Source organism: Ambystoma mexicanum, chromosome 9, assembly GCF_040938575.1.
Source record: "Ambystoma mexicanum isolate Mex_15411 chromosome 9, UKY_AmexF1_1, whole genome shotgun sequence".
In the NCBI taxonomy this organism is placed as follows: domain Eukaryota; kingdom Metazoa; phylum Chordata; class Amphibia; order Caudata; family Ambystomatidae; genus Ambystoma; species Ambystoma mexicanum.
In genome coordinates this window covers 266,005,667-266,030,167 of record NC_090931.1, presented here as the reverse complement: position 1 = coordinate 266,030,167, position 24,501 = coordinate 266,005,667, and the positions used below count along the sequence as shown (strand labels likewise).

The window sequence follows — 24,501 nt, the reverse complement described above, 5'->3', positions numbered from 1 at the left end:
GCACACCCATGAGTACACTCCCGCAGGGCTGAACGTGTTTTTTACTTTTTACTTCTGCACGGTGCGCTTATCCAGTCAGGCAGCTGTACGGGCAACCCCCGGCCACGGGTACCTCATCATGGCAGCTCTCCCCATTTATTTTCGGGCAGCTCCCCAGCTCACTCCTTGCGCAGCCAGGGACTGCTACCGCTGACAGCTTTTGCAGCGCTCCTCCTTCCTTTCACCAAAGGCGAGTGCACGCGCATGTCAACTTTCTAGCTACTTGATCCTGTGCCTCTGTTGCTTGGCTGCATGTCTTACTCACGTACGGCAGCCCAGCCTCCATTTTAGACACAAATCCTTTTGCACCTCAGCCCGACATCCCACACTGGCGATCACGCTCGTTCGCCGCTTGCGTTTTTAAGGTGTTCAACACTTCTTGAAGGCATCACACGCCTTTTGATCACCGTGAGCACTGTGTATTCGGACACATGTCCATTTTATTAAGTCATGCACAGACCAACTCCCCCCCCTCCCCTCCCCCCAATACTTGGGACACACGTGATGCTTCCTCACTTCACGTTATATCCGCCACCCATTATCCGTGGCCTTGGGTGACTTGCATGCATTACCAGTCCTCACGTGCACCATGGCACTCAACACACTGCCAGGCCCGCATTCCTGAGCCCCTTGTGTCTATTTTTCCGCAGCCCTCCATGCTTGCGGTTGACCTAGCGTATTTTCTACGCCATCCTGTTCCATCCAATTACGTGCGGCAGCAGGCCTTTTTAAGGTAAGCCTTGCATTTACCTTTTCTAACACTCAGTTGCTCCCCAAATCTGCATGGCTTAATACAGCCCCCTTGTCCCTCCCACTTCCACAGGAATGGCCAATTCTAGGACCTCGAAAATCCTCCAGTGTATTCTTGACACTGCTACTCCCTGAGCCACTGCGCTCCCAAGTTCCGGTAAGCTCCGGTCCTTTATGTACTCAAACCTCTACTTGTGCTAGATATTTACGAATGTGCCCACTCCTAAAACACTCTCGTCTGTTTACTCCAACAGACCGCACAAGATACTTCCCCCTATGGAATATCTCGCCCTGATGAAGGCCACACCATCAGAGCTTATCCTAGCTCACCTTCTGGCCAAAAAACTGTTGTGTAGACCGTTATATTGTCTGTGTTGTCATTGTTTTGATGCAAATGTGCCAACTATTACATGCCATCACCTCACTAAGTCCACTGGTCTCCTTCCCAAGGTCCCCTCAGTGGACTTGTAAGCACTGGAAAGACGCAACAAATAGTTGACATATGTTACTTACAATTTGGTCACTATACCTGAAAAATGTGTACATTTTGTCGTACCTTGTGTGACTCCTAGTTAAGTGTATATACAAACACGTAAACTGCAGCTTTATTAAATATCTGACTGCAGTACTCAAAATTGTCCTGACACATTGTCAGAATTCATTGACAGCCACGTGTACGCACTTGCCAAAGGTGTAACTCCATAGGAATGTGTTCACCCTTCGTTCTTCAGCCAGGTTACCCATGACCTTGCTCATTTTTGCTCCTTAATACGTTACTACCCACCTGGGTAGAGCAAGGCATCAACCAGGTGCCCTTTTTGATAAACGTTGATCATGCCTAGCCAGGATGTTGAGAGGGTCCCAGTTTATTAGTCGTTTCCTGAGCTGCTCGACCTGCAGGGGGTAGTTTGCACCGTACAGCCCCCGAAGGGATGGGGTCAGGTGTATTCCCATTACTTTGATGCTTGTGTGCACCCATCTGAACTTGGCCGGATTCTCCTTCAGCCCTGCTATTCTCCCAAATCTTTGAATTTCCTTCTGCACTGCAGAGAGGGATGTCTCTGGTGTCCTAGGAAGAGGAGCATATCATCGGCGTAGGCCGTTATCTTGTATTCCACTCGCCCAAATGGAATGCCCCTAGTGTCCCCATTCATACTGATAGTAGCTAGAAACGCTTCTAAATTGATAGCAAAGAGGAGAGGCAACAAGGGGCAGCCCGGTTTGGTTCCTCTGGATAGTTAATCCGTGTAAATAGTTCCCCATTAACTAGGATTCGAGCCGCCGGGGTGCTGTAGTTTGGTCTGACCACTGCCAAGTATTTCAGTCCTATGCCCATTTTCCCCAATGTATTGAAAAGAAAGGACCACTCTACCCTGGCGAGCGCTTTTTCGGCGTCAAGGGCAAGGAGAAATGCCGGGGTTCCCCTCTTCTGAGTTTTTTCTAGGATGTGGCATACCCGCCTGATGTTGTCGTGAGTTTGTCTCTGGCTAATGAACCCAGATTGGTCAGGGTGGATTAAGTGTGGCAGGTGGCCCTCTAGTCTGCCCGCCAGAATTCTTGTATATATCCTGGCATCAATGTTTATCAGTGCAATGGGTCTGTATGAGACACATTGCTTGGGCTCCTTATGTGGCTTAGGAAAGAGTAGAAATTTTGCCTCCTCCATCGAGGGGGTAATTTTCCCCAACTTGGCAAAGGTGTTGTACAGCGTGGCTAGTATATGCCAGTAGACTTTATAGAACCCAGAGGTATACAGGTCTGGTCCGTGGGGCTTTGCCCGAAGAATGGTGTTATTGCTTGGAGGACCTCTTCTTGGGTTAGGTCTGCCTCCACAGCACCGCCGTCTACTCTGGGGATTGTTGGGAGAGTGGTTGTATTCAGGAAGTCTTGTTGGGCTTGAACATCTGGGTTCTCTGCACTATGAAGGGTCTCGTAGAAGTTAGCGAATTGGGCCGTTAAGTCTGAAGTGGAATGCATATCTCCCTTTTGGGGGTGGTTATCCCTTTAATCGATTGTGCTGCAGTCTTCTGCTTTAGTTGTCTAGCCAGTAGTCTGCCTGTCATGATGCCTGCCCCCGGAAGGCCAGGCCAGGCCCAGCAGCCCCCGGAAGCAGGCATCATGCCACTTGGAGCATGCCCAAAAGCCCCAGTTAGGGGCCGTTTGGGTGCAGTCCTGGCGCCTATGGCGCCAGGCTCATTATTGATAACTTACCTGAAGCAGACCATGCTGCATACTCACCTGAGGCAGACCATGCTGCATGAAGACTCAAGCCAAATGAGGCTTAGGAGGGACTATTTTACTGAAGGGACTATTTTGTTACTTGGATGGGGCTGTGGAAGAATACTTAACTGGATCTTCTTCCAAGGCTATTTAAACCACGCCCGGACAGCCACACGTGCTTCGCGTTATTCTGCTTGCTGCAGTGTAACGCTCACCGTGTTTTCAGCAGCTCCAGTCTTCAGCCATGCCCGCTTCAGTCCTGGGACTCCTGAAACAAGAAGAAAAGAAGGATAAAGGTTAGAACAGGAGTTTTAACTTTAATCCTTACCTGAATCCTGATCCATTTCGCCACGGAGCTGAAAGACAGAAGTCTTTGAATCATTGCTTTGCATTCCTACAGCGCCGCGCTGAACTCACCTGCTTGGTGGTACTTCAGCATTCCATCACGCTCTCTCCATCTCGCGCCCGCCCTCCGACACCTAAGGAGACAAAGACAGCAAGGTGAGCAAGGGGACTCTCTAAGGCTATGCAAGCTACCTCTAAGGACTTACCCGATTTACCACGGGGGGTACTCACCTCATCTCGGCGCAGTCAACTGTGCTTCATCGCCGTACCCCGGCACCTAAGGGGAAAACCACAATAGACTTACCTGAATCTTACCAATTGCCATTTGGAAATCTTCGAGTGGCTTAATCGGCAACCTGCAAGGAATCGGACAGAGTGAAGATCAGACATTTGAAGTCTTATGAACAAATGGACTTTAAAGTCAATACTGGAACTCACCAATTCAACCAAACGCCAGTGAAGTAACTGGTCATCAACGCGCCCCTGCGGTCGACGCAGGATGGAGAGCTCATCCTTCCAAACCATCAGGTGAGACTAAGGAGGGGACATCAAGAGTGATCCGTGGGAAGACAACGGGAGTGGGGAAGGTGGGTTGACACTCAATTCCACGGGTGGTTAATTCCTCTTCTCCTTTGCAGAAGAATATTCCTGCAAGCCAGACAAACTAGGCTGCGCGGCCCAGTCCAGTCAGTCATCTCGGCGCTACACGTCACGCTGGTGGAAACAGCGGCCCAGCTCCGGTCGACGCTCCCGTCGGAACCAGGTGAGCGTAACACTGCCCGCTTTGTTGGCGTGTATGTAATATTTGTGCCCGAGTGCCAGCAGTCCCCATTCAGTCTTATTAGCTTGGGGCATGTTCAGTTGCCCCCTAACATGTTGGAGTAATTTACACAGCGCTCTCGTGGGGTTACGTGACAGTCTACCCATTACATTCTGCAAGTCGTTCCCTAACTGGGTCTCCAAGGCGCACTTCTGGTTTCGCCAGCGTGTTCGCAAATTACTATGAGTGCCCCTCTCAGTGTGGCCTTAAAGGCGGCCCAGATTTTTGATTCTGCCACCCCTGAGTCCCCGTTATGTTCAAAGTATTCCCAGATTTTCGTTTCTATATCCGCACAGAGGGCCACGTCAGATAAGGCATCTTTCGGGTAGGACCATCGCCACAACGTTTGCCGGGGGCGTTGTGTGTTTATCGTCACTAATATTGGGGCATGATCCGAAAGGGTTATTGGGAGTATCTATGGAATATGTCCTCCGTACAAGAGGCGGTGTTCCCCATATATAATCAATCTGGGTGAAGGATTGGTGAACATGGGAGTAGTAGGTGAATCCCGGATCTGTACCCTTCAGAGTTACCCAAAGGTCTTGGAGTGTTAAGTGCTCCATCTTCCTCTGTAAGGCTGGCGTCAGTGGGGCTTGCTGGCTATGAGTAGCGGTGCTTCTATTCCTTTGGGGGTCCCATGCCAGGTTAAAGTTCCCCGTTAAAAAAACTTCCCCTCGGGCAAACCCTTCGAGTTCTGCTAGGACTGTTCGAAAGAACCCATCCTGCCCTGTGTTCGGGGCATAGACCGTGGCGAGTGTGATGGCATTTTCTATTTCCATTGTAACAAATGCGTATCTACCAGCCTTCTCTGCTTTGGTGGAGATAATTTAACCTTGCAGAGGTAAAAAGGATAGATATATATCTATTACACGGCCCGCGGTAAAGGGCGTGTAGTTATGGTTAAGTTTCTAAACTCTTAGGAAGAGCACTTTTTTGGCGGCTTATAACTTTGCTCCCCCTGGACGTATCCTCACCAAACTTAAGTATATGATCGGCTTTGAATTTTTTCGCCAAGTTGGGTGAGGTTTCCTGCGGGGTTTGGGGAGCAAAGTTATAGGGGGGACCCAAAAACATTTTTCTCCATAGACTGAAATGTGGAAAAACTTTGCGCACGGCTACAGGCCGAACAGATTTTTACCAAATTTGCGGCAGGAGCGGGGCCTTGGGTCAGAAAGTGTGCTTTTGTGTGCTTGGTGGAAATCCAACCAGTACTTTTGCTGCAAAGAACTGAAATGCACGTCCCAAAAGATTAGTGGTATCTGGGTCCACTCCGCAGACCCATTTCCCTGTTAACTCCGCGGACATAGGCGTCATTGGTTCACGGTACAGCGTGCTGTCGGAGAAGTTTGGACGCAGCCGGTGGTTGGCTGGAGTCAACATTTTTTGGTAACGCCCCCATGGTGTATCGGAGGGCGGCGTGGCGGCAGGAGAGTCTGGAAAATTTACCGTACACACTGGGTTGGCGGCAATAAGGGAGGGAACGGGTGGGGGAGTGAGAAGTGGTTCATGGGACATATGTATACAGGTAGAAGAAGACGGAGGAGTGCCTGCAGTATTTGCGCATATTGTGCCAATTTGCGGGTACATAGACAGGCAAGTACTTTGTGTGGTGATTGGAGGCAGCAGTCAACGGCCCGATAGCTTCTGCCACGACCGGTTTGCGGCAACCTCTTTTCGTGGTGAGAAGTCAATTGCAGAAGGGGAGTGAATTGCACATGACATAGGCTGGGCGGGAGCCTGTGCGCTGCGGATGGAATGCAGTAGTTGGGCACATGGTGGCATGCCTGGGTGAATGAAGTTGCAGTGGGTCTGTGGAAGGATTAGACTATTGGGTGCATGACCGAAGGCCATAGGCTGTAAGGCATGAGTGTGGGCTTCAACATACCCACTGCAGGAATGCATGTTTGACTCTGCATCCGGTAGAGGGTGGTGCTTGCATAGTGTGGTGTGTGCAGATTGGTTGCAGTAGGGCCAGTGTTGCAAACAGAATATGGGTAGGTTGGCAGTGACACAGTACTTTGTGAATGGAAGCGGGTACGCCCATAGTATGTGAATGAAAGTGCACAGGAGTGCAGCAGAGAGTGTTTTGTTTGTACATTATTGGAACTGTTTCAATGTGTTGCTGCATTGCTCCATGGCGGTGCACTGCTAGGGTAGTAGTGCTGGTGGCAGTGGTGGCTATGTGGATTTCCATAGTTGGTGACATGCATGGTGGCAACATACTTGCTGTGGCTGTGTTCAAGGCCTATGCTGTGTGCAGATTTGTTGAAGTAGGCCCAATGTTGTGAAAATGTTGTGGTTAGTGACAATACTTTGTGAATGGCTGTGGGTAGGGGTGGTGGAGGCTGTAGTATGTTTGTGGATTCTGGTAATTGCGACCCGTTTTCGTGAATGGGTGTTTTATGGTGTTGGGGAGTTTGAAGTGCTGCTACCTACGTGAGGGTGGTGACATGTAAGGAATGGTTGTGGAGCACATTTCAGCCGTCATAGGCCAGAGTTGCAAACAGAATGTGGGTGGGTTGGCAGTGGCACAATACTTTGTGAATAGAAGTGGGTACGCCCAACGTATGTGATTGAAAGTGCACAGGAGAGAGTTTTGTTTGTACATTATGGTAACTGTTGCGATTTGTTGTTGCATAGCTCCATGGCGGTGCGCTGTGGTTGGAGATGCTGCATTGATAAGTCACACAGTGTGGGCAATGGGTGCAGTGTTTGCATACTGTCAGTATGGTAGATGGTATGGTTGAAGGGCAGCTTATATGTGCTTGGATAGTGTGCTGTGTGCACAATGCTTGCACTATGGGCAATGTTGTAAAGCTTTTGTGGTTAAGTTGGCAGTGACAATACTCTGAGTGGAAGTGGGTAAGACAATAGTATGTTTGGTACTTTGACTGTGCGCTCTCAATCCTTAATTGAGTCAATTTAAATTCCAGGAACGCTGATCCTGGCGTTGGAGGACAATCAGATCTTTGCTTCAGGATTCAAAGGAGAAAAAAGATAAATAGTAATCCATCCCTAAAGGCAAAGTACCTTAGAGGATTCATCACCGAAGGTTATGCTTTACACTGAAGACAATCCTCCAACCTTAAATAAGAAGCTAACAAATCTATGGTATCTCTCCTGATGAACCATAGATAAATCTATGGGGAAACGCGTGTTGAGGGAAATGCATAAGGATGAAAGTATATCTGTATGAAAAATTCAAGAACAACATTGTTGTATGAAAATACAATAAGAAAAAAACTGATTAAAAAGGATATTGTATGAAAAACAATACAATATACCGGATGACAAATGGAATGAAGTCAAATCAAACAACAAAAGTAAGCATGTATGTGGTTCTTGGAATTTAAATTTGACACAATTAAGGATTGAGAGCGCACAGTTAAAGTACCAAACAATTTAAAGAGCATCTTCTATTATTGCTACATTCACAATAAAGGCACGGGACGTGCAGATCTCAAAAATATAACGAAATTACCATACAAAAGGAATCGCCCAAGGGAAAGGGCAAAAGCCGACAGTGACTAACAAAAGAAAAAGAATAGTGTGTGAATGAAAGGGCGTAGGGGTGCCGGAGATAGTGTAATGTTTATACATTATGATAACTGTTGCATGTAACACTGTGCATGTCCATTGCGGTGTGGATGTTGGTTAGAAGTGCTGGTGCCAGTGGTGCATATGTGCATAGTGGTAGTTGGTGACATGCTGACATGCATGGTTGCATCACGGTGCGCGGGATGTGTGCAAGGAGCACACCCACTGGAGCAATGCAGGTTTGACAGTGCATCAGGCGCAGGGTGGTGATCTTTGGAGAATGGGTATGGAGTACATTGTCGACGTGCTACAGCACCACAAGTGAGTTGCAAAGCGTGCATTGTGCGTTCCATGGTTATGGTGATAGTTGCAACATGCTACAGTATTTGGTGTGCGGCAGGAGATGGTGCTGTGAGAAGTTGTGTAGTGTGGCCACAGGGTGCAGTGTTTACGTAATGTGAGTATGGAAGAGGGTATGGTTGAAGTGCAGCTTATATGTGGTTGTTACTCTGCCGTGTGCAGATTTATTGAAGTAAGCCCAATGCTGTGAAGCTGTTGTGCATATGTAGCCAGGTACAATACTGTGCGAATGCCAGTGTGTAGGGATTGTGCAGGCTTTGGTAGGTTTGTGGATTCTGCCAAGTGTCACACGTTTTCGTGAATGGGAGTTTAATGGTGTGGTGGAGTTGGGTGGAAGTGCTGCTACGTACGTTACGTTTGTGCATAATGTTAGGTGCCCACATGGCTTGCTTGGATATATAGTGTTGTGGTGGGTGTGGAAAGGGCTGCACTGTTGTGTGCATGGCCAAAGGTGTGCTGGTTGCATCTTAGGACCTTTGTGGATGCTGCAATCATACATTCTTTAGCAGACGTTTCTGGTGGATGGGATTTGCAATCAAGCAGAACGTGTAGAGAAAGTGTTTAAATGGTAAATATGGAGCGGTGTACAGAAATGAAAGTGTGCAATGTAGAGGTTTTGTATGTGATTGCTGCATGCGTGTTTGAAAATTTGACAGCATCCAATGGGGAGTGCTGCAAAAATGACTGTGCAAAGGGAAAAGGTTTTGTGTGTGCTTTACTGGGCCGTGGTCGTCAGTGGAGATGGGAAAGCGCACGTGCCACATCCTGCCATTATGAGCAGAGTGGGGAAATGGAATTGTGGGAAATGGGCAATTAGGAGTTTAGGGTGTGGTTAACAGGAAGGGGTAGTACCATTTCCTCCCAATACTGTGTCATGAGGGTGGTCGAGATGGAGAGATGCACACTGCTTATCGTCAGCGATACCTTTGTGCACCATCTGCACAGGTGTTGTGTGCAAAGAGGCGTTGCTGGTAATTTCGGGTTGTAAGGAGTGGACGCTTTCTGGGCCTGTCAGGGTGACTGCAGTTTCGGCGCGGTGGTTCACCTTTGCAGATATGTGTGTCATGCTAAGAACCTGGTGTCTGCAGAAGCTGCTGAACCCCCGACAATCCACCCAAAATGTGGCAGTCTGAGCTGACATAAATATAACTGCTCAGTTTACCTCACTTTCAGGGGAAAGGGGGAAGGGACAAAGAAACAAACACCAGGCTGGAAGCTATCAACTCGCTGGTTCTTCACCTGTAGTTAAAACATAAACATGCAATATACCTCATTACTCATGGGTTACTATACTAACCTTAAACTCTAAATCCTTAACCAAAATAGTTTAAAAACCATACCTGGTTCTTCTCTTCAGAAGCCCAGAGAAGTGAAAAGCAGACAAGACTTCCTTACTTGTGAACCAGAATCTTATAGATAATCCAGCCTTCTCAGTAGGTCCATGAATGTAATTTAACTTTGTAGTTAGTCTGCTCAAATCAAAGATTCTTGAACAAGGTCTTCAAGTAAGTTCTTGTATTTGTTTTTAATATTTTCTTTGTAGAGTCTTTTTCTCAGGAACAAATTTAACTTGCGCTGGAATCTTCACGTGGAAAGCCAGAAAACCGTGGGAAGAAAAAATCACGTGCTTTTTCTCCAAATCGCGGGAAATACGCACACGCGTAAAAACGCACTCGTGCTAAAGTCCAAGACGCGATAAAAATTACACGCGCTTTCCTCCAAGTCGCGGGAAACACACACACGCGCTGACGATTCAATTCGCGGGTAAAACGCACTCGCGCTAATGTCCAACTCACGAATAAATACGTACACGCGCAACATACACGCGCTTATTTTATCACGCAGAAAAAACCCTCGCATAAACGAACAGTAAACACGAGTCCAAAGTACACGCTCGCGCTTCACTCTCACGCGCAGAGACACACGCGCGGGCGAAAAGTAACGGACAAAAAACTCTTGCGCTAGTTTGATTTGACATGTAGCGATAAAAACAAACGTACGCGCTTCAATCTTTTTAGATACAGATTTGATTTCAATCCCTTAGATAAATATAACCTTTTTACAAAGTTCAACAAATCTGGAAAGTCACTTATCTTGAATAAGACTTGAAAACTTCTTTTCTCAGAATAAATGGAAGTTTCTGACTCCTGTCCTGTGTCTCCACCAAACTCCAACACGACTCCTGTAATACTTTCAGATCTTCCGCTCAACTGCTAGAAACTTGTCACCCTTGACAAAGTTAAGCAGGAGCAACAAGGCACACGACCTCTCAGCTGGGCAAGGACGATGAAAGGCAGTTTAGAATGTTCATTGTCCTCCCTATAAACAATCTCCAGCCAATCAGAATTTAGACTGAGAACCTCCATCTTGGCTTGGGGCAATCTCCATAGACTGCAATGAAGGTTAAGGGCAAAATTGGCTGTTTAAAAATATAACCCATAATAACTTCCTAAAACCTTTCTATACTAAATATGTGTCTCCCCTGACCCAATGTAAATGAGTATATGATACTGTATGTAAAGAATATGTCACTCCACCCCCCCTCCTAACGCCCAGTCCCTGGGCCACTCTTCAATGGAAATTTTTTATGGAATCTTTCTACCAAACGAGGAGCATGTACATCACTAGCTTTCTCCCAAGTGCGCTCTTCAGGACCAAAGCCCTCCCAATCAATGAGATACTGTAGCTTTCCTCTTACTCTTCTAGAGTCCAGAATTCTCTTAACCAGAAATTCTTCGGAAGCATCTTCCTCAATCACAACTGCCGAAGGAGTAGGTGTTAATCTAGTTCCTTTAACCACAGGTTTTAATAAACTAACATGGAAAGTTGGATGAGTTTTCATATGACTGGGTAATTTAAGACGAACAGCCACTGGATTAATAACCTTTTCAACAACAAACGGTCCTACGAAACGAGGACAAAACTTATTTCTTCCTTTAATTCTCAAAAACTTGGTTGATAACCACACCAAATCTCCCTCACTATATCGAGGACTAATCTTCCTTTTACGGTCAGCAAACTCTTTGTATTTTTGTTTACTCTCCACCAACACCCCTTTTGCCTTTTCCAAATTTCTTTTCATAACTTCTAGTCTCCTTTCGACTTCTGGGTTTCCAGAATCATTATTAATCTCAATATTAAGTAAACGAGGATGAAAACCTCGTCCCAAATAAAACGGAGACATAGAGGTGGCATCCTTACTACAGTTGTTATATGCGAATTCTGCAACCCACAACAAATCTACCCACTCTTCACCTGTCTGCAGATAACATCTCAAATATTTTTCCAACTCCTGATTTATCCTTTCTACCTGCCCATTAGTTTCTGGATGGTAACCTGATGATAAACATACCTCCACTCCCAATCTCTTACAAAAAGCTCTCCAAAACTTAGAAATAAATTGAGAACCTCTATCTGAGATGACCTGACTGGGAAATCCATGTAATCTTACCACTTCTTGCAAGAAACTACGAGCTAAACTATCAGCGGTAACCTCTCCCTTCATTGGAATGAAATGTGCTTCTTTGGTGAGTAAATCAACTACAACCAATACTGAAGTACAACCTTTATCTTGTGGAAGATCCGTGATGAAATCTAAAGACACCGAGTACCAAGGCCGCGGTGGAACTGGTAACGGCTCCAATAACCCAGAAGGCCTTCCGATGAGATTCTTAGATCTAGCACAAATTTCACAGGTCTTAACAAAATTGAGGGTATCTTGTCGAATTCGTTCCCACCAAAAATGTCTTCTGATCAACTCAAGAGTCTTCCGATACCCTGGATGTCCTGCCAAGACTGATTCGTAACACTCCAACATTTTTTCTCCAAGTTCAATTGATGGTAAGTAGAGTCTGTCATCTAAATAAGGTAAACCATCTTTAATTTTGCGAGCTGGATCCAAACTAACCCAATCTTCAAGTTGTGTCTCAGAAATGGATTCCCTTACTTTCTTGAAGATTTCGTTCTCCTTTTCAACCCCAGCAAGAACAAAACGTTCTGGAGCGATCAATGGAAGAGGCTCACAAACCGACTTAACCTCACTTTCTGGAAACTGCCGTGACAGAGCATCTGCCTTTTTATTTTGATTACCTGGCTTAAAAGTAACTATAAAGTCATAATCCGCAAAAAATAATGACCACCTAAGTTGTCGAGGTGTAAGAGTTTTTGCTGTCTTCAAAAAGAGTACATTTCGGTGGTCAGTTAATACAGTCACAGTGTGACGTGCTCCTTTTAAAAAATGTCGCCATTCTTCAAATGCTGCTTTGATAGCAAGAAGCTCTCGGTCTGAAATGGTGTAATTTTCCTCTGCAGGTGAAAATCTCTTAGAAAGTAAGCCACTGGATGCAATTGTCCTGTAACATTATGCCTCTGAGACAACACTGCTCCCATTGGAAGCATCAGCCTCTACAAAAAATGGTTTGGAAGTATCAGGATGAATCAAAATAGGAGAGGTAATGAATTTCTCCTTCAAAATATGAAAAGCCTCATCAGCCTTAGCTTCCCAAACAAATGGAACTCCTTTTCTTAAAAGTCGAGTAATTGGAGCTACTAAACTGGAGAAGCCTTCAATGAATCTTCGGTAAAAATTGGCAAATCCCAAAAAGCTCTGGATCTCCTTCACCTTAGTTGGAGTAGGCCAATCACGAACAGCTTCCACCTTTTTTGGATTCATTTCCAGACCACAAGGAGTAATCACAAATCCTAAAAATTCTACCGAATCCGTATGGAACTGACTCTTCTCCAATTTAGCGAAAAGATTATTCTCTCTCAATTTCCTCAAGACCTGTCGAACGTGAATTTTGTGTTTCTCCAAATTTTGTGAAAAAATCTTGCAAGATGATAAACTCCACGTAAATCCAACTTAGAAAATATGGTTGCACCTTGGATTTCATTTAACATTTCTGAAATGAGAGGGAGAGGATACCGATTTTTCACTGTCATTCTATTTACTGCCCTGTAATCTATACAAGTTCTGAGAGAACCATCAGCTTTAGGCACAAAGAACAATGGTGAGGCTGCCGGCGATTGAGAGTGCCGAATAAATCCCTTAGCCAAATTTTCCTTTAAATATTCTTTCAAATAATCATTCTCTTTTTCAGTTAAGGCATAAACCCTACTGCTTGGTAAAATAGCTCCAGGCTCCAACTCTATCTTGCAGCCAAAAGGCCTATGAGGAGGCAACTCTCCAGCTTCCTTTTCATCAAAAACATCCCAAAAATCCTGATAACAAGTTGGAAGTTCACCCACAACTGCTCCAATGTCAAAACCTATTGCCCCTCTTTCTGCAAGCGAGAATGAAACGGAATTCACAACTTTTTCTTTCTCTTCAAAAGATTTTCCTGAAAGACAATGTTCCTGACAAAAGGTTGATTCTAAGGATACAATTCTTGCACTCCAATCAATTCTGGGATTATGAAGTGTAAGCCAGGGCATAACCAAAATAATTTTCAAGATTGGAGTGTCAATTAACTCAAAAGAGATATTTTCTTTATGACCTCCAGTCATCTCCATCTCAAGTAACTCTGTATTATGAGTGATTGGACCTGAAGAAAGAGATGTCCCATCAACTGCTCTGACCTGCTCCATTTCTTTCTTAGCAACAATTTTTAGCCAATCCTCTATCCATAAAATTACCCGTAGCTCCTGAATCAATAATAATTGGCCCAGAACCTAAAAATACCTGTTCAAACATCAAGGATACGTTCACCGTTGTGAGGAACCGCTGTCTGTATTGTGTTTGCCACTTGTTGTACTCTGCCTGAAGATTTGGAGATCTTCTTGGGGGTAAAAGGACAGGTTTCAAAAAAATGACCACTCCTACCACAGTATAAGCACAAATTATTCTCCCTTCTTCTTGCCTTCTCTTCCTTGGACAATGGACCTCTCACCCGGCTCTGCTGGTCAATTATCTTTGACTTCACTTCTCTGTTCACCACCTCAACTTTAGGCCTCGCCATTCTTCCCGGAAACCTAACCTCTCCCTGAGAACGTCTACGCTCAGAACGTCTTTCTGTTAAACGAAAATCCAACTGTACCACCAAATCAATTAAGGCATCTAAAGTATTTGGTCGCTCTAAAACTCCAGCCAGAGCATCTTTTATCTCATCCTTTAAGCCCCTATAAAATAAGGAAGCCCTCTTCTCCTCTGGCCATTTACTTTCTAAAATTAAAGTTCTAAATTGAGTAATATAAGAAATCAACTCCTTTTCTCCCTGGCGCAGTTCCAGTAATTCTCCATCAACCTCTAAAGATAACTGTCTCTTATCAAACATTTTCTTAAATTCTGTCTGGAAAAGGGAATAATTATTCAAAGCCAAATTCTTTTGACTAACCAAAAGACTTCCCCACGCAGAAGCTTCTCCAGATAAATATGATAAGATGAATGTTACCTTTGAAGCATCTGTGGAAAACAACTCTGGACGACTTAGAAAATGCAATTCACACCGAGTCTGAAAGATTTGAAACTTTCTAGAATCTCCTAAGAAACGTTCTGGGGCTGCCAAAGGAACAGGCATAACTAAAGTTCCTAAACCTCTCTCTGCCCCCCTGGGAAGCCTAGGTTCTTGTTCTTCTCCTACTCTTACCAACTCAGATGGGTTTCCTGCACCTTCCGAAACTTCACCTTCTCTTTCTTGTATTTGGGTTACCTTTAAATTTAACTCATCCATTCTTTGACAAAGACTTGAATACTCCCGATGAGCCACCCGTAACTCTTCTCTCATTTCCCTAACCATTACTCCCAATGCCTCCATGGTTGTCTCGTTGGGGTTCATAACAGCTCGGGCAGACACTTTTTTTTATTATTGGCCTTTCATACTGTCATGCTGAGAACCTGGTGTCTGCAGAAGCTGCTGAACCCCCGACAATCCACCCAAAAGGTGGCACTCTGAGCTGACATAAATATAACTGCTCAGTTTACCTCACTTTCAGGGGAAAGGGGGAAGGGACAAAGAAACAAACACCAGACTGGAAGCTATCAACTCGCTGGTTCTTCACCTGTAGTTAAAACATAAACATGCAATATACCTCATTACTCATGGGTTACTATACTAACCTTAAACTCTAAATCCTTAACCAAAATAGTTTACAAACCATACCTGGTTCTTCTCTTCAGAATGCCCAGAGAAGTGAAAAGCAGACAAGACTTCCTTACTTGTGGACCAGAATCTTATAGATAATCCAGCCTTCTCAGTAGGTCCATGAATGTAATTTAACTTTGTAGTTAGTCTGCTCAAATCAAAGATTCTTGAACAAGGTCTTCAAGTAAGATTTATGAAGTTCTTTTAAGTTCTTGTATTTGTTTTTAATATTTTCTTTGTAGAGAGTCTTTTTCTCAGGAACGAATTTAACTTGCGCTGGAATCTTCACGTGGAAAGCCAGAAAACCGCGGGAAGAAAAAATCACGCGCTTTTTCTCCAAATCGCGGGAAATACGCACACGCGTAAAAAACGCATTCGCGCTAAAGTCCAAGACGCGATAAAAATTTCACACGCTTTCCTCCAAGTCGCGGGAAACGCGCACACGCGCTGACGATTCAATTCGCGGGTAAAATGCACTCGCGCTGAAATCCAAGACGCGATAAAAATTACACGCGCTTTCCTCCAAGTCGCGGGAAACACACACGCGCTGACGATTCAATTCGCGGGTAAAACACACTCGCGCTAATGTCCAACTCACGAATAAATACGTACACGCGCAACATTCACACGCGCTTATTTTATCACGCAGAAAAAACCCTCGCGTAAACGAACAGTAAACGTGAGTCCAAAGTACACGCTCGCGCTTCACTCTCACGCGCAGAGACACACGCGCGGGCGAAAAGTAACGGACAAAAAACTCTCGCGCTAGTTTGATTTGACATGTAGCGATAAGAACAAACGTACGCGCTTCAATCTTTTTAGATACAGATTTGATTTCAATCCCTTAGATAAATATAACCTTTTTACAAAGTTCAACAAATCTGGAAAGTCACTTATCTTGAATAAGACTTGAAAACTTCTTTTCTCAGAATAAATGGAAGTTTCTGACTCCTGTCCTGTGTCTCCACCAAACTCCAAACACGACTCCTGTAATACTTTCAGATCTTCCGCTCAACTGCTAGAAACTTGTCACCCTTGACAAAGTTAAGCAGGAGCAACAGGGCACACAACCTCTCAGCTGGGCAAGGACGATGAAAGGCAGTTTAGAATGTTCATTGTCCTCCCTATAAACAATCTCCAGCCAATCAGAATTTAGACTGAGAACCTCCATCTTGGCTTGGGGCAATCTCCATAGACTGCAATGAAGGTTAAGGGCAAAATTGGCTGTTTAAAAATATAACCCATAATAACTTCCTAAAACCTTTCTATACTAAATATGTGTCTCCCCTGACCCAATGTAAATGAGTATATGATACTGTATGTAAAGAATATGTCACTCCAACCTGACAGTACCTGACAATGTGGCGTCCGTCACGAACGTTGACTTTGTCGTGGTGCACTATGGAAGTCTACATTTGGGTTACATGTGGTGTGGACGATTAATCTGTCACCTAAAGAGGTAGCTGACCGCAGTGATGCATATTTTTCCTACTGCCAAGGTCATTTTCTCATGCATAACACCAGGAGGAGAATGGGTCCATGAATGTGTAATTTGTCTCAAAGTCATAGGTTGGAAGGTGTGCTATAAACAGAATTGTGCGTGAATTTATGCAGACTGCTGGCATGTTCTCCACTCACTATGAGATCATGAGGTCACAAAATATGCAGTGGTTCCGTAGAAATGGTATTTGAGCGCCATTGGCAATGACATTTTCTTTTACACTGTGCAAGAAGCATTGACCAGAATGTGGTAAAAATGTGAGGAGAGGCAAATAGAAACGCATATAAACAGAAAATACAAAAAAGGTTGCTCGCACGCACATCAAAAAAAAGGAAAACAAAATAAAACCTTCTACGATGGAATACCGAACCCCCTACCCAGTTTGATATGGTTTACCTCCCCCCCCCCTCTACCACCTCACTATCATGAAAAGGTAGTGGAGTATGCGTACGTCAGGATTACACGTGCCACATTCTGGGTGGCTATGTGGATGTATGCGGATGGAGAAATCGTGCATACTTCATTGAACTTGTACGTGCTTTGGAATGGCATATTTGTACTGTAAATGTGTAACGGTACATTTCAAGTTTTGTAATGGAGTGACAGTGTTGGATGATGGCGGCTTCGATGCGATTGGTGGATGCGTGTGTCTCTATTTACACATAATCCAATGAGGTAGAGCTGCAGAGAAGATAGTGCAAAGGGAAGAAGGACTGCTCCAGCTTTACAGGGGTGCTACTTTGGGAGGAGCATGTGCCAAAATCTGTCATTTACACCACTTTGCCCAATTGACATGGCAGTGTGGGGATTAGCCAATCAGGTAGTGTTGGGTGTGGTGCTCAGGATGTGCGTCACAGAAAAGTGCGGCAATAGGAAGAAGGGCTCCTACTTTACTGGGGCGCGGCCCTCACGGTACGGTACGTGCCACATTCTGCGCTTCTCACCATGCTGGCCAATGGTAATATGGCCTTTGGCCAATCAGGTGCTCAAGGTGTACGTCACAGGAAAGGGCAGCAATGATTTGTTCCATTACTTTGTGTAGTGCGGCTGAGAAACATGGCTGGACGCACAGTTTTCCTCGTGGGTGATGCCTCAGTGGAAGATCTGGTCGTGTATGCCATCCAGGAAGGCCTTTTTGGCAATTTCGGTTTGGAGGGAGTGTAGGCTTTGTGGCGCAGTGTAGAAGTGTGCTGTTTCGGCGGAGTGCTTGTAGAATGTCAACGCATGGCCACTTCTGGACCTGTACATGTTGTGGTTGTGCACTTTGGAGCCTTCTTTTTGGGTTCCATGCCTTGTTCCCGTGTGTACCGTCAACTGAAGATGATGATGAATGAAAGCAGTGCAGCACATTTTTCCCACTGGCAAGGTGATTTTCACATGTATACCCCCCCCAGAATAGTGTGGAACTATTCCAATGATTCCTGTCGCCAGCCAGAGGTCGGAAGGGGTTTCATCAACAGAAGCATGTGACTTGAGTGCTGCTTGGATGTTCTCCTGTGAGAATGACAACATGTGTTCTCGCTATATACACCTTTTCAAAGGAAATGGCATGTCTTTGTTGACCAGTGGCAGAACACCAACTAATGGGGTACATAAGAGTAAACCACTAAGTTGAAGAAATTGTGTCCTGAAGAAGGCCCTTATATCTATGTTGGAAAGTACACTAGAGATAGCGTCCAATGTAATCTGAGGCAGAATCAGGTCAACGATCTGGAAGACCATCAATAACAGTAGTCTTGTTTGACACAAATAATTTGTTCATACTGATTCATATCTAGTGATATTTAACCCTGTGAAATTTGTATTGTCTGCGTGATTATCCTGAAAAAGGTTTTAGTAATTGTTAACTATGACAAAAGATGAAATGATGTGGTCTAGTTTTGTAATGTATTATTCATTGTGAACAATAAATAAAAAAATGTTTTATTTGTGTTAATTGTATTACAAATTGTACAAAGAAAAACCAGAAAATAAATATTTTTTGTATGAGATGTGTATGGTCCCATGTTATGATGCTTGATTTTGCTGAGGTCTTGAGTAGTGAATTGATCACATTTATACGCATCGTTATTTTATTGTGTAAAAGCACCACCAATCTCAATGCCATTGGTGTAAAGAGGGCTAATCAATTTCTCACTTTTGTAGACATGCCTTTTGAATTTTTCCCGTTTGAGTATTGATGTGGCTGCGTCATTTTCCATTTGGTTCGCAAATGAAGAAAGCGCAGTACATTGCGAAGAAGTGGATTTATGGCTTTGTACAACATATGAAAATGGCGTACTTCACACATGGGATTATGACATTTCACAGCACGAACACTTTTCCCCAGCTATAACGTTTATCTTTTGTTGGTTTCGTTTTTGTTTTATTCGTACTTATATAGCGCACAACAGCCCAAGGACATTGTGGCACTTGTTACAGTACAAAACTTAGTTACTTAATGACATGGTCATTAGCAAAATATATACAGGTTGCAATATATTACTATGCTTGCCATCCCGATTTCTGCACACCCCATCCAAATTGCCTTGGTGCCCGTAGTGAAACATTTTTGTGTAAGTGTTGCGTGCTGACAGTGTTCAAAATGCTCTAACACCTAAAGAAACCTCTTTCTACAGCAACCCCCTTTCCAACCGATTGAACTACAGTGTTTTGCACAGTGCCACGCTACCCCACCCTGCATCCATTCATTGGCAATTCCATTGTTCATCTCGAAAAGGTGCTTTCTTTATTTCCTCTCCCAGTTCATTTCCATTTCTTATGGTCTTCTGACACACCCCATAGAAGGAACAGCAGGAAAGGCCCGGTCCAGAAGGGGCAGGACCTGCATGGATACCATAGGGGACATGCCCAGAGATGGAATTATTGGATGGCCCTCACCTACATGGGCACCAGTCATTGGCTCCTGGAAGGACCCTTTCCACGCACTTCCAAGTACCTTCCCTCTGTAGTGTAGAGTAGAGTAGTGTGTTGCAGTACATGCACAACACAATGCCCTTTGCCGGGTACAGGTCTGTAGCATGCCATATGGTCTGCAAGGATGTTTAGAGCTCCGCTGCCCTACATGAGTGCCCCTTTTGTTGCCCGCAGCAGATGTGGCAAATGCTATACATGCATTTATCCTACGTTATTGTTGGAAGGGCGGTACACTGCCATTACTCTTAGGGGTAGCATTCACAGAAATGCATACATTATGGAATACAAGAAGGTTTAAAACAACGCGAAACACAGCTTCATTACGTGGAGGAGGAAGGCATTTATTCTGTGTGACCCATGCAGGTACAGTACTTTTCCAAGCACCACTAACATTGTTTTCGCTCTGCATATTGCACAGTTTGCTTACCTGCCTTTACATGCACTTGTATGTGTGTGAGCAAGCTGCACCAACTTTGCCATTTTGCAGACCGATTACAAACGGTCCCACCTGCAGTTACATGTTTTCTTCAACTGTACGACCCGCAAGCGACCTCTTGACCCTTTCCGTCGCACTGCTCAGTGCAGACACGATGTGTCTGTCTTACGGGTCATGGAAAGGCAAGCAGCACAATCAAATTAATGCAATTTATCACATCCATGTTACACTGCCGGTTGCTGTTCTTTGTTTACCAGTGGGCGTCATACAGTGAGGCGTGCTTTAGCCACACATTGGTAGGTTTGCAGAGCCACCCACATAGTCGGCAGGAGTACTTGAAATGCGGTAGTCTACTGTATGAACACGTTGGGCCGGCGACAGGGGCAGTGTTACCAGCAAACAGTGGATGATCTATGCATTGATATAGGTGTGGAACGGATACACGTGCGCTTCCACAACTACTTAAAAGTGCATTAGAAGATGCACACATGCAGAGACTAATGGAGTCCTATGGATACTTGCAGTGTGCTTGCACATACGCCGACCAGGTGCAGGCTCCTTAGGAAACGTCCATATTGCTCATCTGTAGTCATCTCGGCCAGTACTGTGCGGCACAGATTCACCATGCAATGTATTAATACAAAAAGAGAAACTACTGAAACACTCACCAACATTTACCATGTACATCTGTAAGTGCTAAGATACACCAACACTATTCGGAAAAGGAAGGGGTAGTCCAAATGGATCCAAACACCACACAATTTGGCCTTTCCACACGTTTATCATGAGGGCAATCAAGGAATCAGTAACAAACCATTGTTAACAGGACATTATGGTTTGTTCCTTTGCAGTACCAAACAGCTTATCTTCTTTACAGAAAACACTATGCTAAAGCAACGTTCTGGTTACAGTCCCCTACTAAAAACCTATGAAATTCACTAACAAAAACATTGTTAAAAGGGACATTCTGGTTAAGTTGCAGTAGCAAAAACCTATGACATTCAATGGAAAAACGTCGTTACAGTGACGTTATGGTTACAGGTAAAACTGAAAAAAACAGAAATTTGCCAGTTATGGTAAGCTAAGCAACCATAACTCACGCCACCAGTGTGCACTGCAAGGACTAAACCCATGACTTCAAAGATGACATCACAAATCTCATTGATGACATCACATGTGCATTTAGTTTTCATGGAAAAGCCTCCACAAGGGATTGTTATTGTAATGGTGGCAGAAAACTATCAAAGATCATTGAAGAACTATCAAAAGATAAGTTGTTCATTCAGCAATGCACCGCTATACACACCATTGCATTACAGACTTCCTTGCAGTACATGAACCAACTCATGTCGACACGTAGCTATAGTCTGGACCATGCCCCAAAGAAGTGTAATCTTATAAATCTTCCCAATGTTACATCGTTTAGAGTTTCGGGTACTGTGAAACTTTTAAGAGGTAGGTACCATTGCCTTAACTACATAATTGCACTACTTCACAGAAAACAAAGACACCAGAATGCATACAAATATGAGCATATACAGGTAAATTACAGTAGGCAAACAAGGAGCAGTATTACCAGAAAGAGTTCATAACATAACTGATTACCTTCATGCACAGAAATGATTGATGTGTTTTACGGTTTCTTCTTCCCCTATATGTATTATATGATGTGAGTGAACCCTGAGGAAAGTAGTGCAAGAACACATGAGAAGATAGAACCTTTTGATTTGTTACTTCCTGACTGGTAGTAAAGAAAAGCACCTGGCCTACTTATGTCAGTGAACAAAAAAGAGGAAGCCACACACATGATGTCATCAATGTGATTTGTGTTGGCATCTGATGTCATGGGTGTTAGTCTTTGCAGTGCACACTGATGGCACGAGTTATGGTTGCTTTAACTGTAACCATAATGTCCCTGTAAAAACGTTTTTCCACTGAATTTCATAGGTTTTGCCAGTGCAACTTAACCAAAATCAACGTCTGTTAAGCAGGTATATGGAAAGTATCAACGATGTTACTCTGGACAAAGTCAAGGGACCAAAAAGTGTCCCAACAGCACTACATGGAAAATGGCCTATACTGCAATGGAAAAAGGGAATAAGTCATAACAAGTGGATGATCTCCCACACACTGGTAGGCACATGAGCACACAGTGCACCTCATATGACAAAGAGAAAAAGGGACCTTAATGGCCCTTTGCAGAACTCTATGTAAGGGAGTGGAAGGGCGGGGGAAGGGGGGGATTTGGAGTTGCTGCTGCAGTAAAAACAATTTCCAGAACAAAGGGAGAGGCCTCCCGGCACGGTTAGTCCAATGAGGGAAATAAATCGCTCTCAAAAGCCATGAAATCAAATCCTGAAACTTAAGCAGTAGTGTTGAGTGATACAAACGAAGTAGTGGCAGTATTTGCAAAAGGGAAAATGTTCCAACACTTGCATTTCTCCTCCACATGCCATGCATGTCTACATCTTCCTGTGCCCTGCATTTCTTCTCCTCCCAATGCCGCTAATCAGTAGATCACTCCTTTCGTAATGCCGCTTATACGTTTCAAAGCTCCTCCTCTTGGAAAGTCAGCCACTGCATGTCTGGTAATTATCTTCACCGTCAATGCCAGTCATTGAAAAACACAGGCAAAACAGACGCTTTCTGCACTTTTGACTTTTGATATATTTATTTAATCAAATACCAGAGTCCTCCCGTGACTAAGCACAGTAATTATTTATGTTTATCATCAACCCCTGGAAGGATAAAACAGTTCACCCTGAGGGGTTTGAACCTCTAACAGCTAGATGGATGTCATGGTGGAGGACTTACGTTTTAAGCTGTTTTAGGAGCAGATTCTTTAGTTGCAAAATTAAACTCAAGTCTGCCCTAAGCACTGTAGATAACTAATATGTATGTAAATTCTAATTAACTGTGATGCGCAAATATGAACAACTGTCTTACCTGAAGCAAGGAACTTCTGCAGCTTATTGGTCCACGTTAGCCCCACACTATGCACCCCAGCTTCATGTGTGCAGTGATATCTGGCAGAGCAGACTGGGTCTAAGATTTGGGAAGGGAAAAAAGAAAGGAGATACAAAGCTTAGCATTTAATGTGACACAGATTTAATCCTCATATCCTCCAAATAAAGTGCTCCAAAAAACCCTCCGACAGTGTTATTGGATTCTCTACTTGAGATTCATTATTCAAGATTACAAAAAAGTATACCGGACCACACTTTTCGCCAAGCACCGCTCACTTTCGAGTATACATTACAGGTCTACTGGTCGAATCTTTTATGCTCACATTTTTTTTATTGAATTACATCACCAAGATGTAGATGGTGGGTTGGGCAATATTCATAAAAATTGGGGGAAGGAGGGCGTTCTGTAGTGTACAAAAAAATACAAATTCATGCACAAAATAAACCCCCCAACAAAACACAGTTGCACAGTCCTCCCCCCACCCCTGAAGTACAAGATACACCGCCCATTTGAAAAACCCTAGTTAGGCGATAGGGTATTAGGGTGCTGTGCAAAAGCGTATGCAATTAGAGATTTTAAAAAAGGAGGAGAAAAAAACAAGCAAAACAAAGTGAAAGAGGAGTGCGTTTCCTAATAAGTTGGCAAAGAAGGAGTGATACATGGACAAAGAGTAATAGCAGCTTGAAGAAAGTGCACAGAAATATGAAATCACACACACTTCAGATAGATAGCAGACAGGCACGTTTAAGCACAGGAGTCTTCAAAGCTTTGTTAAAACGGTAAGAGTGAGCGAGAAGACATTTCTACCAAAGCTCCATGGCCAACCATGTTAAATGCTAATGAGAGTCAGGCAGGCACCACAAGGTACACATAGGTCCTTAACTGAATGGAGGCACTCAGTGCTACATCAAGGATGGAATCTGGGTGAATAGGTGTGAAGTAAGTGGTTGTGTGTAGTAAGGTGAGGAGTTAATATGCTGCACACCTCCGAGGATCTTGCCCAGAAAGGGAAACCTGTATTAGGACGCAATTTAACCATGACACTGGTATTAAGTGTAGTTTACTTAAAAATTTGCAACGGAACTCATGAGTAGGAAAAATGTCTTGCATGCCAGTACGAAGGAAAAATTACAAAAATGTATTAAGAAATAACTTGCAAACAAGGGCAGAAAGTGGATAATTTGTATATGGGATCCCGCCTTCATAGGATTCCAAATAAAAAAGGTAAAACCCTGGAAGATCATGATCAAAAGGGTCTGTCCTGCATAATAAATATGGCCTGGAAAAGTAGGGATTTTAGTGGAAGCTGTTCAAGAACAGGTAAACATGCCATCAGGAAAAAGAATGACATCTGCGATCTGTGGCCAACAATCCAAAATATTTACACAGGCTGAATGATGGCAGCAGACGTTCCATTTTACAAAAAGGCTGACTTAGCAGCCACATAATAGGTTTTATGAATGAACCTTTGGTAGAGGAGTCCAGCAAATTAGCTGGCAGTTTGCGGTTTTCTCCAACACTTCCCAATAGG

General features: G+C 44.2%; 1 protein-coding gene across 1 annotated transcript in view; it reads right to left on the bottom strand.

Moving 5' to 3' along the window:
• The window catches only part of NUP88 (nucleoporin 88), a 405,331-nt gene that overhangs the window by 341,287 nt on the left and 39,543 nt on the right, over positions 1 to 24,501 (bottom strand). The window contains exon 8 of the mRNA XM_069614602.1: positions 22,950 to 23,048. Within this exon, the coding sequence (XP_069470703.1) occupies positions 22,950 to 23,048 (99 nt within the window). The remainder of the gene's footprint in view (positions 1 to 22,949; positions 23,049 to 24,501) is intronic.